This window comes from Erinaceus europaeus, chromosome 10, assembly GCF_950295315.1.
Source record: "Erinaceus europaeus chromosome 10, mEriEur2.1, whole genome shotgun sequence".
NCBI classification, from domain to species: domain Eukaryota; kingdom Metazoa; phylum Chordata; class Mammalia; order Eulipotyphla; family Erinaceidae; genus Erinaceus; species Erinaceus europaeus.
In genome coordinates, this window is record NC_080171.1 from 38587293 (window position 1) to 38606621 (window position 19329).

At 38.9% G+C, this 19329-nt stretch overlaps 1 protein-coding gene and 1 long non-coding RNA gene across 5 annotated transcripts in view; one reads left to right on the plus strand and one right to left on the minus strand.

The window, feature by feature from the left end:
- The window catches only part of GNA14 (G protein subunit alpha 14), a 219134-nt gene that overhangs the window by 197516 nt on the left and 2289 nt on the right, over positions 1–19329 (plus strand). For 2 of the 3 annotated variants that reach the window (XM_007516118.3, XM_060199540.1), the window contains exons 3-7: positions 30–184; positions 3846–3974; positions 7376–7505; positions 8975–9128; positions 9705–10565. In XM_007516118.3, coding sequence (XP_007516180.1) covers positions 30–184; positions 3846–3974; positions 7376–7505; positions 8975–9128; positions 9705–9895 — 759 coding nt within the window. In that variant the 3' untranslated portion in view covers positions 9896–10565. Of the gene's footprint in view, positions 1–29; positions 185–3845; positions 3975–7375; positions 7506–8974; positions 9129–9704; positions 10566–19329 lie in introns of those variants that run through there. The other variant, XM_060199539.1, reaches the window with a different exon arrangement.
- LOC132540872 (uncharacterized) lies at positions 6289–15371 on the minus strand. Of its 2 annotated transcripts, XR_009552004.1 has the most exons (4): positions 13893–15371; positions 11869–12026; positions 10491–10619; positions 6289–6661 (listed from the first exon to the last, which is right to left on the minus strand). It is a non-coding gene; the product is annotated as an uncharacterized LOC132540872 (long non-coding RNA). The 2 variants fall into 2 exon arrangements; XR_009552003.1 differs by having other exon boundaries at positions 10491–12026.

Sequence of the window (19329 nt, forward strand, 5' to 3'; positions counted from 1 at the left end):
TAATGAGAGGTCCTCTTTCCTCCGAGTAGGAAAATGCACAGCTGATCAGAGAAGTGGAAGTAGACAAGGTCTCCGCACTCTCCAGGGACCAGGTGGAGGCCATCAAGCAGCTGTGGCATGACCCAGGGATGCAGGAGTGCTACGACCGGAGACGGGAATATCAGCTGTCAGACTCCACCAAATAGTGAGTTCAGACCCAGGTGTATGCTGGCAAGTCTGCCCTCACAGCAGCTCTCACCAGGCAGAGAAGTTGCTTGTTGAAATGTCCTCCCTCCTGGTCACCTCTGTCCACTCTTAACTCTGTGTGTCTCTTACCACCTGTCAGTGGCAGATAAAATGGCCCTGTGGACCCCTAGATCATTCCAGTGTTCTTAGGATCTGTCCTTTCCAACGGTGGGGCTCAGCTGAATCTGGGTTTTGCTGGTGGGGCTCACCTCAATTGTTGTGCTGCAATTAACCTGATTTAATCACCTTCTTCAGACTGCTGTGTTCCTTCTCTTTATATTCTTCTCTGGTTTTCTGATCAGATGACAGCATATCTCTGGGGGGCCTGGACATAGCTTACGTGGTAAAATGTACTCTTTAGCATGTTTGGGACTTGGGTTCAACTCCCATATCCACCAATGGGGAAGCTTCACAAGTGGTGGAATAGTTCTATTGGTATCTACCCTTCACAATTCCCCTCACAAAAAAAGTCTGACAGACATCATACAATTGGGCAAGCACAAAAAGCTAGTGAAACCCTAGCAGATCAAGTGTGGTCCTAGAATCTAAAATCATAGATGCAGACCAGCTGTGAACTAGATCCTTCAGAGACTGATCTGGTGCTGCCCTCTAGTGGAATATGAAGATTCTGCAGGTCCAGCAAAGGCAAACACTGTATGTTAGGTGAATACAGTTTTAGTTTTAAGTCATTGATACCATAAGGTAAAAATGAATAGACGCTGCTACTTCATGGAGAGTATTCCATAAAGATCATGGGATTTCATTCACTTAAGAATTTTTTATCTCCAGGATTGTTGCTGGGGCTCAGTGCCTACACTATGAATCCACTGCTCCCAGAGCCATTTCTTCCCATTTTTGTTGCCCTTGCTGTTGTTGTATAGGACAGAGAGAAGTCGAGAGAGGAAGGGAAGACAGCAGAGGAGGGAAAGATAGATACCTGCAGACCTGCTTCACCACTTGTAAAGCGACCCTCCTGCAGGTGGGGAGCTGGGGGCTTGAACCAGGATCCTTACACTGGCCCTTGTACTTTGTACCATGCGCGCTACTGCCTGGCCCCCCACTTAAGAATTTTTAAAGACAGTGACTGTGTCTGGCTCCTGGACAAAGTTTGATCATGACACTTTGAAGAGGTGGTGATTCTTGGTCAGATCCTTCTTTCTCTTTTGTTTCTTTCTAACCTGTCATTTCTTTCAGAACTCTGGTTTATAGTGGTGCTGGGGATTGAGCATGGGGCCTCTCAGTGTTGTCTCCCCAACCTCATGCCTTGTGTCTTCTTCTTTTTCTTTTTTTTTTTTTGATAGGACAGAGAGAAATGGAGGAGGGGAAGACGGGGGGGGGGGAGGGGGCCGAGAAAGACAGACACCTGCAGACCTGCTTCACCGCCTGTGAAGGGACTCCCCTGCAGGTGGGGATCCTTAAGAGGTCCTTGTGTTTTGGGCCATGTGCACTTAACCCACTGTGTTGTTACCAGACTCCCCACCTTGTGTCTTCTTACATCCTTTGAGAACCTTAATCCTTTCGTAAGACCTGTCCCTTTTCTCTTCAAGTGGTGCCATGTCCCACTGAGCTGGGGTGGTTGAGTGATTCGTCCCCATTGTCTGGACAAGCCAGTTGGTAAAAAAGCATGCCAGATTACCATCTCCTTTGAATTTGATGACATTTGTCTCCAAACTAAGTGTTTAATGCCATTAATCCAGGTTGGTTCAGCCAGTCTGAATACAAGTCTCTATAGAGCAGCAAAGTGAGAAAAGAAAAATGAAGCCCTGGCAAAGTACTGTATCAGCACAGAGAAGAGCCAGAGGGCAGGCAGGCTGTGTCTTAAGGAGGACAGACTACCTATGAGTTTTGTGGGGCTGGAGCATTGCCCAGCTGACTACCACACTCCTGGCCCTCCCTGAGACAGACAGTGTGACTGACTCCTGTCAAGGTGTGAAGGATTAGTTGGAGCTCTTGAAACACCCTAGAGCTGCACCTGAGAAAATAGCACTTAGAAACTCCCACCTTTGAGACTGGCAATATTCAGGGTACTTTGCACCCCTGTGATCCAGGTCAGTTGGTGGTTCTCCACTCTGCTGGTAGCATCTGATAATCTGGCCAGACATTTGTTTCTCATTCAGTCAGTGTGGAAATGTTATTTTCTGGGCACTGTGGTAAAGGTTGCAAGCACAGCCAATGCCCTCTGCTGTCAGTGAACAGTCTGTTCGAATAACACAGGTATAAATCAGATATCCACACACAAAGGTAAATTGCAATAAGCTTCTGGGTTCGTGTATGGGGCACTGGAGGTAGGTGTCTAAAGGCTGTGGTTTGTCTCATGAACTGAGGATGGAGTAAAGAAGAGTTTTTGTCTGGCTCTTGGCTCTTGGCTCTCTTTGACGCCTCCTCATCAGCCCCAGGCAAGTCTGGGCAGGGGTGTGGGTGCAGTGTAGGCAGGGACAGCCCTTTTTATTAAAGGGTACTCACAGAAGTCAGAAAGAGAAGGATGAATATGGGAGGATCCCACTCATAGAAGTTGAAAAATAAGAACAGAAAGGAAAACACAAAGCAGAACTTGGGACTTAGTCTGGTGTATTGCACCAATATAAAAGACTCTGGGGTGGGTGGGGAGGGTTCAGGTCCTGGAACATGATAGCAGGGGGTTAGATTGTTATGGGGAAAACTGAGAGATGTTACACATGTACAAAGTACTGTATTTTCCTACCAACTGTAAACCATTAATCCCTCCCATAAAGAAAAAAAAAAGTGGTGCTTACAATCAACAACTTTGCCACTGGCCAAGACCCACGTTAATAGTTATTTTACTTGAAAATGACTTTTTTATACAGGCTTTGAAATACTGGTTTATACTTGTGCATTCCTGTCTTATCATGGACAAAGTGGTCTATTTCAAGCTTGGGCCTTTTGTCACCAAATAATAATCAAGTATTAATTTGGGTTTATTTTAAATGTGTAATTTCCTAGTGAAGTAGAAAAACCTTTGATAGAGGCCAGGCAGTGGCATACCTGGTTAAGCACTCACATTATAGTGTGCAAGGACCCAGGTTCCCACCTGCATGTGGGAAGCTTCACAAGTGGTGAAGCAGGTGTCTATCTCCTTCCCTCTCTCAATTTCTCTCTCTATCCACTAATAAATAAAAATATTAAAGAAAAACCTTTATTTTGATAGACTGTATTTTCATAGAAATGAATTCTTCGAGCAAAGTATGAGAGCTCAGCATTTATCAATATATTCTATAATGTTCCTGGATGAAGGTGAGCGTGGGAGGAAGCAGGAAGACAGAAATCAGAAAGCCTACTCTAATATCCTGTTCCTTCTAGCACTGCCATCTCCTCAATGCCCAGATAGGCTGTGATCAGGCTTAGAACCCAGTGGGGAAGAAAAGGAATGATCTTTCAAGAGAACTTTTGAAAGTTTCTTTCTGATTCATATTCTTTCTAAAGCAGACATAGCTGGATGTGGTCCCAAGTTGCTTCTCAAAAATGTCATTGATAGAATTCATGAATCTGAGTTGGGCAGTTAACTCTGAATTGAGAGTGATTCCTCTGAGTAGGGTAGACATGTATCTTACTTCTCTGCAATACTGAACTATATCTTAGTGCCTCACTCTCTGATGTCACAGTTACCTCACCGACATTGACCGGATTGCCACACCATCTTTTGTGCCAACACAACAAGATGTTCTTCGTGTCCGAGTGCCCACTACTGGCATCATTGAGTATCCTTTTGACTTGGAAAACATCATCTTTCGGTAAGAAAGCCCCCACAACATGGTTCATTCAGAATCTGTCCAGATTTGGAAGTCTCCAAATGGATTCTTAAATGCGTTACCCCGCCCCCTATGTTTTTTAAAAATTTTAATCTCATAGGATATAGCCCTCTTCATCACAAATGTATTCAGAATTGTGGTATGTCCCAGAAAAAAACAACTCAATTTTCTACTTTCTCAGTATGAGGAACATTCTTTATGTTGTCTTTTAAAAGCTAACACTAAATATAAAAATGTATATTAAGTATGCCAGATACAATCTTTTTTTTTAAATACAAGTACTTATATTATTTAAAATTTATTACTGTGTAACTTTCAGGAGTACAACTCCATGGTTCTCTGGATATGTATAAGCTTCACTGCACCTACCGCCAAAGTTCTAGTGCTATTTCCATTATCAAGCAGGCCTCATCTGACATGTCTGGTACCCATCATATCTTTGGTGTGTCTTTTCCAAATGTATTTTTATAAACATCATTGTGTTTTATTAATAAGAGTCTTGTGATTTGTTCATATATTTTGCTTATTATATACAATGTCTGAGAGAGGAATTATCTAGTAGTTCTTGCACTGTCTGATTTGTTTTGCTTTACATAATCACCTTTTGCAAACAGATTGTTTTTTTTTCCTAGCAGAATAATACATTGCTTATATACACAACTTCCATTTAACCATTAGTGGGCATATTTTATTTATTTAGTTTTTATTTTAGCTACTGTGAATAATCTGCTATAAACATCTATCTTTTCAAATTAGCATTTTCTTATTCTTTAGATAAATACTTAGGAGTAGTATTTGGTGGATCACTATGGTATTTCTATTCTGGGTTTTAAGGAATCTCCATATCATTTTCCCAGCTTATATTCCCACCAACATTGTAATAAGTTCTTTCTGCTCTCACTACATTTCTAGTCTTGATATAGGTCATTCTCTAAAGTGTGAAGTGATTCCCCCTAATAAGTATTTTTAATCACTTTAATGAGGAAACTGATTTACAGGCTGTACAGTTCTACATCTCCCCAAGAGAGGTGTTAACATACCCTACCCACCACCAAAGAGTATTGTATTTTTTCTTATTTTTTATTGAGGGGTTAATAGCTTACAGTATATTTTGAATATAAGTGAAAACATTCTGTAGTTGCCTTCACCTCCTGCTTCACTAAGCATAAACTTCTCCCATTCCATCCACTCTATCACAAAGGATACATACAATATAGTTATTGCTGTATAATGCTCCATTAAGTGTATGTACATATCCTTTTGGGTAAATGCCTAGAAGTGGAATTGCTGGGTCATAAGGTATTTCAATTTGTACTTAAAGAGTCTCCATAATGGCTGCACCAACTTACAGCAGCAGTGTAGTGGAGTTTTCTCTCCACATCCTCTCTTGTTTTATTGATGGAGCCCATTCTCACAGGTGTGAGGTGGAATCTCAATTTGCATTTCTCTAATGAAGAGTGAATTAGAGCATTTCCACATATGTCTGTGGGCCATGTGTATCTTTTCTTTAGAGAACCATGTATTCCTATCTTCTGCCCACTTTTTAATTGGGTTGTTCTTTTTGTTGAGCTTTAGGAGTTCTTTATAGATGTTTGATATTAACCACTTATACAAATATCTTTTCCCGTATTCTGGGTTTCCTGCTTATCCTTATGGAATTTTCTTTTGATGTGAAGTTTTAATAGTCACATATGTTCATTTTTGTTTCCCTTGCCCATGGGGTAGTGTCTTTAATGTTAAGTTCCTGAAATGTTTCAGGTCTAATTTTCTTATCTTTGATCTATTTGGAGTTAATTTTGGCAGGTGGTGCTCTAGTTTCATTTTTCTATATGTGGTTGTCCAATTAACCCAGCAGCACTTAAAGAGATTTTCTTTTCCCCACTGGGCAGTTTTGGACTCTTCATCACATATATTGGACTAATTAAGTTCTGGGCTCTCTATCCTGTTCCGTATGTCCATTTTTGTCCAATATCACACTGTTTGTTTTAGCTACTATCGCTTTGTAATATAAACTAAAGTCAGGAATTGGGATACCTTCATTTTTCCTTACAGTATTTGCACTGAATCTATGGGCAGCATTGCCATTTTAGTGATATTCTTCCAATGTATGAGTGGGATGCTCGTTCTTTTAAGTGTGTTACAGTTTTTGTTGAAAAGGTCCTTCACCTCCTTTGTTAGGTTTATTCCTGGGTATTCTTATCTTTTGGGGCTCAGTTGCAAAATGGGATTGCTTCTTTGAGTTCCCTTTCTTCTGGCCCATCTGTTGTATAAATAAATGCCACAGATTTATGAGTACTGATTTTATAACCTGCTACTTTATTGATGATTTCCAGGAGTTATTTTTGGGGTTTTCTAGGTATAATAGGATATCATTTGCAAATGATAATTTAACTTCCTCCTTTCCAATCTGAATTCCTTTTTATATCTCTTTCTTGACTGATACGAAGGTGAAGACTTCCAGGAATATGTTGAACAGAAGTGGTGAGAGTGGACATCCTTGCTTGGTTCCTGATTTTAGAGGGGAGAGGTCTCAATGTCTCCCAGGGGTAAATGCCACTTGGGTTTTGATTCTCTTAGCCAAGATTTTGTTGAGGATCTTGGGATATAGGTCCATAGTTTTCTTTTTTGGTGGAGTCTTTTCCTGTTTGGGAGTGTTCCTCTTCCATTTTCTGGAAGAGTTGGAGAAGAATGGCTGTTAGTTCTTTCTTGGATGTTTTATAAAAATTATTAGTATAGCCATATGGACCTGGGCTTTTTTTCTTGGGGAAGGTATCAATTTCTGCTCTAGTGACTGGTGTGTTCAAGTCCTAGAGGTTGAAAGATTCTAAGAATTTGCCAAAAATAGTTACAAGCTCACAGCATGTATGTCTGAGGGGTCCCAGTTTGATCTCTCAATACTATTATATGCTAGATCTAAGCAGTGTGCTTACAAAACAGCTGTTTGTTCCTCCTAATCACTACAACACCTCCTTTTCAAGTTTAAGACATTATATGAGTAACTTCACAGTGCACCCATCACCAAAGTCAGAGAGAACCGAGGGTCCAGTCTTGGTAAAACTAGGCTGTTTTTATCTGACCCATGGTTATAATCACTTAAAACACAAGATACCTAGTTTCTCTTCAGAAGTTAGAGAATCTAGTATACCCAGGCATTTGACCACAATTCTTTGGCTTCCTATTGGGCAGGGAACAAAGGGGGAGTCCTGGTACTCAGAACGGAACCCAACTGGATGTTCTACCTCGTCTCATCAGTAACTTCACTTATTCTATATCTCCTTTGCTAGGAAATATCCAGTGATCCCTTTTATACTTAAAAATGACTGAAGACCCTAATCTTGGTATAATGAGTATTCTAATCTTTGAATGATCTATTTATTGATCAGGATGGTGGATGTTGGTGGTCAGCGATCTGAAAGACGGAAATGGATTCACTGCTTTGAGAGTGTTACTTCCATTATTTTTTTGGTTGCACTGAGTGAATATGATCAGGTTCTTGCTGAGTGTGACAATGAGGTATGTGGGTGATGATTCCAGCTAGCTATTTCACTATATGCCAACTCCAGACATTATTTAATTGGTGTGGCTAAACATGGGAACCATCTAAAAGTATTTTTTAACCTCTCATAATATTTAATTCCAAGAAATTTATATATTCTGGGGTGGGAGCTTTTTGTAAGTCCCCCTACTAATACATGCTAATTAATATACCATCAGGGTGCTCCTACGTTGGATCGGAAGCTGAGTCAGAATGGGGTTGTGTTAGAATAGTGAGAACAATTCTGGAGAAGCTTGCAGTGACATATGCCCTACACACTCCCAAGTGGTGCTTGTTCAGGGCTGCATCCATTACCACTCCCTTGCTTCAAGGGTATGAAAATCAGTAAGAACTGTGCTTAGTATTAGGCAATAACTATACACAAATCATTTTTTTGTACTTCTTGAGAGTAGACTTAAAAAATTATAGCAAGGTGTGTATCACTGTTAGTAATGGAAAATTAACCTTAGCATAATGTGATAAGAAATGAACATTTCCCTCTTGGCTGTAATTAAGCATTACATCCACGTATGATCAAGTGCAAGAACTATTTCTTCAGACTCAGTATCATGGGGGTTTTTCCTCTCTGGTAATAAATTGCTGATATTATTTTGGACATCAAAGCACCCACATGTATTGGGCTATGGTGTTTTTCAACCTGATCACTTTTCTCTCTGCTGAGAAGATACCATTGTTTTTTTTCTGATAGTTTTGGATGGCCTGCAAATAACCAAGTGACCCTTGTATTAAAGTTTCCCCAGACCTACTCTAATAGAGGCTAGTAGAAGAAATACCTGCTACACCAATTTTGATGTTTCTCTCCTACAAATGAGGACTTGAACTATATCTTATGCCTAACACAATGAAATTAGTACTAATTTTCACCTGGTGATATTATATAAGCTTGAGAAAATACTAACATTTTATGAACAATAGCGTACTAATCTATAAATGGGGATCCTCCAAAGTAGATACATCAGGTCCAGAGCTATGAACTTTTTGCAGTTCACAATTCTATTAATCATACAACAGGACATAATCCTTGACTGTGTGTATGAAACTCATATGTTCAAATTTCACAAAAGCCTTTCTTACCTCCTCACACATTACTTTGGGGTATGAAAGGGAAAAGAAATAGGAGCAAATCTACTTGCTCACCAGCTGTTTAAAAAAAAAACTGGGTGACAGGCCCAGTAATTTAACATGTTTCTCTTTTTTATTTTGTTGCCACCAGGGTTATTGCTGGTATTATGAATCCACTACTCCCGGTCACCTTTTTTTTCTTTCTATTTTAAGGAGAGATAGACACCTGCTCCACTATTCTTAAAGCTTTCTCCCTGCAGTTAGGGAGTTGGGTGTTGAACCTGGGTCCTTATGCTTGGTAATGTGTGCCACCACATAATCATGTTTCTCTTAACTTACCTTCAGTTTTTCTTTTATTATCTAGAATCGCATGGAAGAAAGCAAAGCTTTATTTAAAACAATTATCACCTACCCATGGTTTCTGAACTCATCTGTGATTTTGTTCCTAAATAAGAAAGATCTTTTGGAAGAAAAAATCATGTACTCTCATTTAATTAGCTATTTTCCAGAATATACAGGTAAGTGTCCATCTTATTGATCTGCCTCTAATTTCCCATCATTTCTTAGTGCCTGGAATATACCTGCTAACTCAAATTCAGGCATCTCCTGGAAGTGGAAGCCTTTCTGATCCTCATTCTGTGTAATAGTGTCTGCTGGTCTAGCCACTCCGTGCCTGAGACTCTTTCTGGATGTGGCTATTCTTTATATAAATGACCTGCCCACTTTTGAGCAAATAAAGTCTCAACTACTACTTAACTTTGACATGTAGAGTACTGCTTTAATAAATCAATGTTCACATATTCTTTTGCCTGTTTCAACCAGGATGGTAAGGGACAAGTTCCATTCAGGCCATTAAACTGGGTATTTTTCAACAAATTGCCTTAGACAACTTTTAGATACCAATGAACATTTTTTTAACCAGAGCACTGTCTGGTAATGTGCTCTCTTCATCTATTATACCTGGGGCTTGGTCCCTGGAGAGCTCCACTATTCCCAGATGACTATTTTTCTTTCTGTTCTGGAAGTAATTTTGTAGAATCTAGTAGTGAGCTCACATCTTTCTTCTTTATTCTACTAACTGTACCTGTGACTAGGACCAAAACAAGATGTCAAAGCTGCCAGAGACTTTATTTTGAAGCTTTACCAAGATCAAAATCCTGACAAAGAGAAAGTCATCTATTCCCACTTCACATGTGCTACGGACACAGAGAATATCCGCTTTGTGTTTGCTGCTGTGAAAGACACAATTCTACAACTAAATCTGAGGGAATTCAACCTAGTTTAACAGTTCTTGTGCACCCTTCACCATACTGAATCTCCAAGCGCGTCTCGTATCACAACCTCCATCATGCAGACCAGAGAACAGAAGGGCTATGGAGCTTGTCAGATATAAGTCCTCATTTCAGAATTAGGTTATTGCTGGGGCTCAGTGCCTGCACCATGAATCCACTGCTCGACAGCCACCTGTGAAGCAGCAGGTGGGGAGCCGGGGGCTCGAACAGGGATCCTTACGCCAGTCTTTGCGCTACTGCCCGACCCACTCAGAATTGTTTTTATACTTTTTTTTCCTTGGCCGTAAGATTTTACATCATTTTTGAGAAATTTTAAGTCATTGTGATTTTTTTTAAAATTAAGTTTCTGTTTAATTACAGTCATTAAAATCATTTACTAATTTTATAGAGCATGCCTTGAAACCTCTAGGATTAATTTGGGTGACTGTTTTTTTTTTTTAAAGTTGTTTTAACTAACACTATATAGTTAAACCATAATTTCATCACAATGGAATCAAAGTATATGTTATATTGGTAATCTGTGTGTACACACACACATATACTTTCTAATGTATATGAACCTCCTGTAACAAATGTAATGTAACTTACCCTGAAGTTTTGATGGCCATCACAGATTTTTTTGTGCCTTTCTGAGGGGGATAAAAATATACCATTCTTCCACTAGTACTGGATTATGTTGTGTTTCTTAAAACTCATAGCTGACTGATGGTTTTGCTTCTAAAAAGAAAAATGGGTTAGATTTAGTATAAAAAACTTTTTAAATGTCCAATTAGGGGTAAGACAAAGAATTTTCCTCTGGCTTTAGGTGATTACCCAAATTAAACTGAGACTCCTGAAATGGCTCAAGGTCAGGTCTTGATTACCACTTCCAACTTAAGACAGTGTGTGTGGGGGGGCGGAGGATCTAGTTATGGTGATGCAGATTGAAGGTACCTATCTGATTTCTAGGTATCTTGTGATTTCTGACAGAATCATTCAAGATACAAAGGGGGACACTAGCAAATGAAAATATCCCTTATAAAAGGGTAATTATCATTTTTTGAAAGCCTTTCCTATGCTTGCTATTTCTTAAAAAAGCAAACCCTATGCCTTCCCTCTCAGTCCAAAGCTGAGTTGGTGGCATGGTTCAATGAAATGACAGAACAGCTCTCAGTTGTGAGAGCCTATCAGTGTCTCACACTGGCCCAAAGTCAGGCTAGTGAACAGCATTTCTATGAAAACAGGGAGGGGAAAGGTTATCAGAACACATTATAAACCTAGTCTGAAATCTGGTGAGCAGATAACAGATTTCAAGCTGTATTTTTTCCCCCTTCCAATTAGCATGTTTCTTTTTTCTTTTTTAAACCAGAGCACTGTTCAGCTCTGGCTTGTGGTGCAGGGGATTGAACCTGGGACTTTGGAGCCTCAGGCATGAGAGTCTGTTTGCATAACCATTATGCTATCTCCGCCCAATTAGCATGTTTCTAATGTCATCAAGATATCAGGTAAGACTCTGAGAGGCCCACAGAGCAAACATCATGAAGACTAAATTTAATCAGAAATTTGTATTTAGTAGTTCACCAGTTTTCAGAGCTTTAGAAAAAGGACAATCTTTGTTCTTACTGGCTCAAACTCAAGTGTAAGGAAACAGTTTGAAGAGTCTGAAACCAGAATCTCCTAGGTTATAATCACTACCATTTTTACTGCACATAGCAAATAAAATGTCTTGCTGTGACTAAGTCTAGTACTGAGTGATTGGAGATATATGTGGTTTTCTAGATCTTCTTGGTTTAAACTTCTCATAAGGAAGCCTGCCAGTACTATCTATACAACTGGGTCAATCTCTTTTTCAGAGCCCCTAAATAACCCTTACACCCACTAGGAAGTGATCATCCTTATTCTTTTGGGTTAAGTTTGCTAGAGACTCTCTAAATAAGGTACTAGGCCGTTTTCCCAAGAAGGTCAAGCACTATTGCTTAACACATACCTGATGCTATGCACATTTTTTTCCCCCAGAGCACAGCTCTGGTTTATAGTGGTGCAGGGGATTAAACCTGGGACTTCAGAGCCTCTTTGCACAATCATTATGTTATCTAACTCCCTCAAATGAGCCTTGTTGATACAACCAACATTTCCATTTATGTCCTGTAATAAAGAAAACAAATTTGTACTGAATTTGTGTAAGTAATTATACTGCTAAGAAAACAAAGAATACTCCTTTTCCAAAGTCCACTTTCATCTATTTAACACATTTGTGCTTAGTAGTCATACTTGATCACTTCTGAAATTCTTGTAAGAAATTGAATTATCATCACCCTAGGTTATCTTTATCTTAAAACCCAGGTATTATAAAAGCTAAATTTCTGCATTTTACTCAACACTGAAAAAATCTGGAAACATGTCCACTTTAATTAAGTCAACTTAAATTTGCATTTATTAGAGCCCTTAAATAAAAACAATTGGTTTCAATATTTGAGTTTAGAAATATTTAATTCACGTAAGTGCTTATTTTCTAGCCAACTAAGTAGAGCTCCTTTATGAATGAGTTTTGGTAATACCATCCTAAGGTAGGAAAATATCACGCATAGTCTAATTTCCTGTGTGTGAAGGAGTTCCCCAGTGGGGAATCTGGCTTCTCTGAGAATTATGGGTGAGAAGAATACCCATTAACAGCCAATCACCATTTCTATGAGTAGGGGTGTAAATTACCACTGATCTTTTCCAACTCTTTTCATCTTCTGAAAGTAGATGTTTAAAATATTGTGATTTCATTTTATGGTAGTCCCCACATACCACACTCCTTTGCATCTTTTTAATTTTGTCATTTCAAAAGCATAACCAATAAGAGAACTATTTAGAATGAGAGCTTTCTAGTTTATTTTTAGATACAGACATTTTTCCAAATCAAAGGTCACTATCTGGTAGGTGGTAAGTGGGAGCTTCGGTGACACATTCACCTCAATAGCAGCTCAAGCTGATTACTGATGAATCATGAACAAAAGACTTATGCTAAAGAGTATAAAGGATGGAACAGGCAGTGGTCTCTAAGTCCTGGATTCAAACCTGTGTCTCTATCCAAACTAAATCTAAAAGCTGTTGAAAGCAGAGGAATCCCATCGGTAACCTTGGTGGGAAGTAGGAAATGAAGGAAACATTTGTAGCCCAGGACACAGCACAAGGACTAGAATTTTAAAAGGTGGGGTCCCAAGTTTGATTCCTGGTATCTTATGTGCCAGAGTGTTGATATAGTTCTTTCCTATTTAAAAAAAAAAACTCAAAGACTTGCTATAATAGGAGCTAAGATTAGGCTAGTGTAACTAGTGTCTCTAGAATCTTACTAGAACAAGAGACACCTCCAGTTACAGATCTGCTAATCCACAGGTCTACTAGTGACACTGAGCAGGCACTACTGGCATGGGTCACTCAGCACTAATAAGGAAATGGAAGATGAAGTGACAAAGGTCTCTTATGATAAGACTCTAAGACAGACCTTCCTGTTAGCTGATAAGATTCTGACAAGTAGAATACTTCTAGTCACTTCATGTCTCAGCTATCTATTTGCTTGATACTTGCATCCTTTTGCTTGTAGACACCAAGAAGAGTAATCCCACTAACACATAATCAAGAGAGAATAGATGAAAGGAAAACCCTGTCTGGCCTATGTTTTCTTCCTTGGCAAAAATCACAGAGAGACTAGAGGAAACAATGATCATCTTTAAGAAGATGTACAAGTGTACCTGTAACAAAAATCTGTGCTACAGTCATACTCGAGGAATTAACACAAGTATTTTCTCTTGCTAACCTAAATGTGGAAAGAAAGGTACAATTCTTGAATAGTTCATGCTTTTCCATGTGTATGACCCTGAGCTGAGTCCAGCCCCCATTGTATTCAAGAAAGCTTTGGTACTATGATCTTTTTCACTGTCTTCTGCCTTCTCTATATAAACAAAAGACAACTCTTCCAACTTCTTCCAACTGCAGACAGAGCTGACTTTGGTTACAAATTCTTACCCTTTATTGGTTTCTGTCAGTTTTCCAGAATTCCATCTGTAATCTCCAGAGCAAGTATGGTTCTCAGGTTATAGAAATGATTTTCCCCCTTTATTTTCTTCTCTTTACTAATACTCCTTTGTAATAAAAGACAAAAGAAAAACAATTTTCCTATATGCACAGAAGACTTTCAGGAAAACTAAGTAACCCCATGAACTAGCCAGAGCCATCACCTTTGGACACCTTCTTTAAAAGAGGGTAAAGATAGAAGATTCTGGGAGGTTACCAGGAAAAGTTCAGTGAATGAGGAGGTTAATGCTATTAAACAGATTTAAAGTTGAGTGCTTTCTCCATTGATAAGAATTTCTTGTGATGGTTCATAGTGGGAGATAATCTTCCGAGTGGTGTTTTCCCTTATATATGTAAATTTCTCTTTTAATAGGGTAATTTCTACTTAATTTTCAAAGGTCCTCATGTCTACTTCATAAAAATAATCAGCTCAAAATAATAACTGCCAAAGAGACAAATTTGAGGGTGGTATATTCTTTTCCCCTTCATCTTACTTTTTGAGACAAGTTTGTATCATGTTATATTGGACTTTCCTTAGTAACTGTCTCAATAAAGCCAAAGTAAAATCAAAATCTAAAGGATTCATATTAAAGGTTCAAAATGGTTGTTACTGGATTTTTACTTGGAAATGTATGCATGAGGCAAGGATGGTGGCATATCTGGTAGAATACACATGTTATCATGTGTGAGGACCCAGGATTAAGCACACAGATCCCCCCCTGCAGGAGGAAACTTCACAAGTGATAGAGCGCTATAGGTGTCTATCAAAAAGTAAGACAATAAAAAATTGAGCCAAAGAACTAAACAGACCCATGAAGAAATGTTCTGCTTCACTTATCATTAAAGACATGCAAATTAAAACTACACAGAAATTCCATCTCGCCCCTGAAAGAATGACTTACATCAACAAATCAGGAAATTACAGGTGTTGGTAAGCTTGTGGAGAAAAAGGAGCTCTTATACTGCTGGTGGGAATGCAAACTGGTGCAGTCCCTTTGGAAGAATGGCTGGAGAGTTCAAAAATAAAAATGGAATTGCCTCATCATCCAGCAGTACCACTCAGGCATTTATCCAAAGGGCATGCAAACACTAATTTGAAGGAATAATATGCAACTTTATGTTCATAGCTGCATTATTCACAATAGCCAAAGATTGGAAGTAGCCTAAATGCCCATCTTTGGGACATAATGAAGGTGATTATCCCTAGTGAAACAAGTAAAGAGATAAAAGACACTATGGGATAATTTCACTCATGTGGAATCTAGAGATCTGATACACATGAACTTGAAAGCAAAAAACCAAACCAAAACAACAAAAACCAACAAGCAAACTTAAGAAATGTGAGAACTATCGTTACCTTTAAAGGTAGGTGGGTGTGGTGTGGAACTACACACTGTACTCTTACAACCTTGTAACCTATTAATCACAATTAAAAATAAATTTTCATTAAAAATAAAATCAGCCAGTCAGAATAGGTTCTCATTATGTTGTAATTTACACACCCAGGCAAAGGAGAAAATCCTGTACCCCTTTAGATTTTTCTCATTTTGGAAAAGTAATCAAAAGAGCATTAGAAGGATTAGCAAAGGACAATTTCAACTTAATAACATGGAAACTTTACATGACTGTAAATTCTAGAAACAAGGCTGACCAGTCTTATATAATGTGTTAAAAGAAACTGGGATGTCAGTGAGAGAAGAGGGGCATAGTTCACATGACAAAGAGGGGATGATTTCACATTTTACTCAGATTACAAGATGGGCTTCTCATGTTGGGAGGACATATTCACTGATAAAACCACATGGATGCCATGCCCCCCACACATATTCCTCTAGGCCACAAAAAGGGGGAGCAGTGATTGTTTCATCAAATAGAAAGATGGGAAAGGATTAAGACAAGAGCTTCACCTCAGCCTCTAGAATCTTCACTAAACATATGAAGTATTCTTTAAGTAATGGCTACATGCACAGTACCTAGGACTTTGAACTATAAAATGCCCCATATCAAAGAGTGATCTGCTGAAAAAGGCCTCATCTGGGTACATTAAGAAAAGCTTGTCTGTGGCCCAGGATGTAACATAGTGACTAAAGTGTTAGTTTGACTCCTAGCATAGGATAGTACCAGGACAGTGTTCTGGTCCTCTCTCACTAATAAATTTCTAAAAATTAAAAAGAAAAGCCTATCTGGTTCTTTGGGAAGCCTGATCACATACTTCCAAGCATGAAGTTATTAAGAAAGAGATGAGCACTGTTGCTGGGATAGGAATTATTTTATAGCAAGTGATTATAAACATAGTATCATCAAACTTTACAGCGGGCTAAGCACAAGTGGTGCAAAGCACAAGGACCAGAGTAAGGATCCTGGTTTGAGCCTCAGGCTCCCCACCTGCAGGGGAGTCGCTTCACAAGTGGTAAAGCAGGTCTGCAGGTGTCTATCTTTCTCTCTCCCCCGTCTTCCCCTCCTCTCTCCATTTCTCTGTTCTATCCAACAACAACGACATCAACAACAACAATAATAACTACAACAATAAACAACAAGGGCAATAAAAGGGAATAAATAAGTATTTTTTAAAAATTAATCTACCCTCCAGACATAAATGCAAAAAATAAATTTTTTTTTTTTTAAGACCTTATAAAGGACGTTAAACATTCATCTGGAAAACAAAGGTTCAGGATTAGCCAAGACAATTTTGGACAAGAGAACAAAGAGATAAGTGAAGCAGCTCTCTCAAAGGTACAAATAAGCAAACATAAAGCATTTGGGCTCGGGTTTGAGCCCAACCTCTACCACATGAAAGAAGCTTCAGTGCTATGGTCTCTTCACTCTATCAGAAAAGAGACAGGAGGAAGAAGGGGGAACACCATGCACTAAAGGTTACAAACTATTACAAACCATCACTTAATATATGAAATGGGCTCAAGGGAGTCAGTAATAAGGGACATTAAACTATGTGGAGTTTTGGTATTTATTTTAAGCACCTTCTAGCACTGGGCTTTTGTCATTTTAACTTTGTTTTTGGCAACACTGAAGTATACAAGACTATGGACTTTGAGTTTTTCTAGTTATAACAGGGATGTTGAATGAAACCATAAGAAAAGGTGACAATAAAGTGTTGTCCTAAGTCATGGAAAGGATGTACTATTTCAGAGGTTAACTGACCTTTGCTGACATTGACTCTTCAGGTAGAAACATCTTCATTACTTGCCAAGAAAATAAGCCATTTGAAGTTTTCTGAGGTTGTGGCACAGTCTTGGTACTCAAAAACTGAAGTATTATCACCGACATTAGCAATGCTCATGCTGGGATTGAATGCTACCAGCTCTGACTGAAAAATCAAGATCTTGACATTCTGTTAATTATCTACATTTACTTAGGCTTTCAAAATGGAAGAGTTTTGAAAGACAAGAAAAGGCTTACTGGTACTGTTTCCAGTTTTAGGCAATAATTAGTACCAGAGTCTGACTGAAGATCAGAAATTTTTGACTTAATTTATTTGAAAGAGGTATACATAGTTAATTAAACCAGGCAACCTGTACTCTTACCAAGCAATCTAACTCTACCAATAACAAGAAATACATTTCTGGTATTAGGAAAAAAAAAAAATCACTACTCAGAAGGACCAACCAATTTTCAGGGGGAAAAAAAAGACGTCAATTTCAAGAGAAAGATTGTCACAGTAACAACTGTGTTGATAAAAATGTCCAGAATACACAAAACTAAGGCAATTATTGTATGTAGCAGGTATAAACAATATAAAAGTGAAGAAAATACTGCAGTTACATAGAAATAACATTTTTTAAAACTATCATCATGGATTTTTCTAGAGAATAAGCATGACAAGAAACAGACTACCTGGTTGCTATAAACGGCAACAAGGAAGTATTTTTAAAATGCACACTCCCTGAAAATTTTATATGTAACAACTACATGTAGACATACAAAGATGATCATTAAAAATGTCTAATTATCTGACCTTGCAATAAGCCCCTTCTTCAATTTCTCATAGCTCCTCAGGGGAGTTTAAGATTCACATTCAAAACATCTCAATACCTTCATTTTTACTTTTTTTTTTGGGGGGGGGAAGGGGAATTAATAATGATCGACAAGATTGTGGGATAAGTTCCAAACTGGGAACTTTGGAGCAGCTAATTTAAAGTATTACCATTCAAATTTTTAGTCAGCAATGATCATGCTGGTCTGGAATGCTACTGGCTTTGGCCATGATGGCACAATAGGAAATGCTGAGGATTCTCAACATGCTTTTAGTACCCTCCTGATGACTAGACTTCATTATGCCACAGAGCTTCTTGTTACAAGGATTTCTTTCTTTTTTTTTTAATGTGGCAGTTTTTTTTAATCTTTATTTATTGGATAGAGACAGCCAGATAAGGTGATAGAGAGAGAGGGAGACAGACACCTGCAGCACTACACCACTTGCAAAGCTTTCCTCCTGCAGGTGGGGATTAGGGGCTTGAACCTGGGTCCTTGCGCATTGTAATACATGTGCTCAACCAGGTGTGCCACCACCTGGTCCCTGTTATAAGGATTTCATTAGAAGCAACACATTAAGGAATCAGTGTTAGTGTGTTCAGTGGCGGGAATTTTCAGGCTGATGAAGTATCACTGCAGTATTAAACTATAATACAAACTAATTTATAATTGTGTAAAATAAAAAATTTAAAAATACATCAACCTATAAATTTTTTTTAGTTTATTTATTCCCTTTTGTTGCCCTTGTTGTTTTATTGTTGTAGTTATTATTGATGTCGTTGTTGTTGGATAGGACAGACAGAAATGGAGAGAGGAGGGGAAGACAGAGGGGGAGAGAAAGACAGACACCTGCAGATCTGCTTCACCACCTGTGAAGGGAGCCGGGGTTCGAACCAGGATCCTGATGCCGGTCCTTGAGCTTAGCGCCACCTGCGCTTAACCCACTGCGCTACAGCCCGACTCCCCAACCTATAAAATTACAGTTACATTTTTATGGAGCTTTTTGGATAGCCAAAGTTATCAGTTTTGAAAAAAATGTCATCATGCTTCCCACCCCCCCCAGCAGAGTACTTAGCTCTGGCTTATGGTGGTGTGGGGGTTACTGAATCTGGGACCATGGAGTCTCAGGCATTAGAGTATATTCACATAACTATCATGCTCAAGATCTCAAGATGCCTGCCTCCATGGGTGGCCAACACTATATCGTTTCTTCTCCAAAACAGAAGATTCCGGGTGCATCTGGGTGACAAGTCTAGCAGATGGAGACCTGTCTCAAGTGGCCTCCCCCAGGGCTCTGTTCTGGCTCCTCCGCTATTTAATATTTACATCAATGACCTCCCAGAAACTTCTTCAAGGAAGTTCATCTACGCCGATGACATCTGCTGTGCAACTCAGGCAT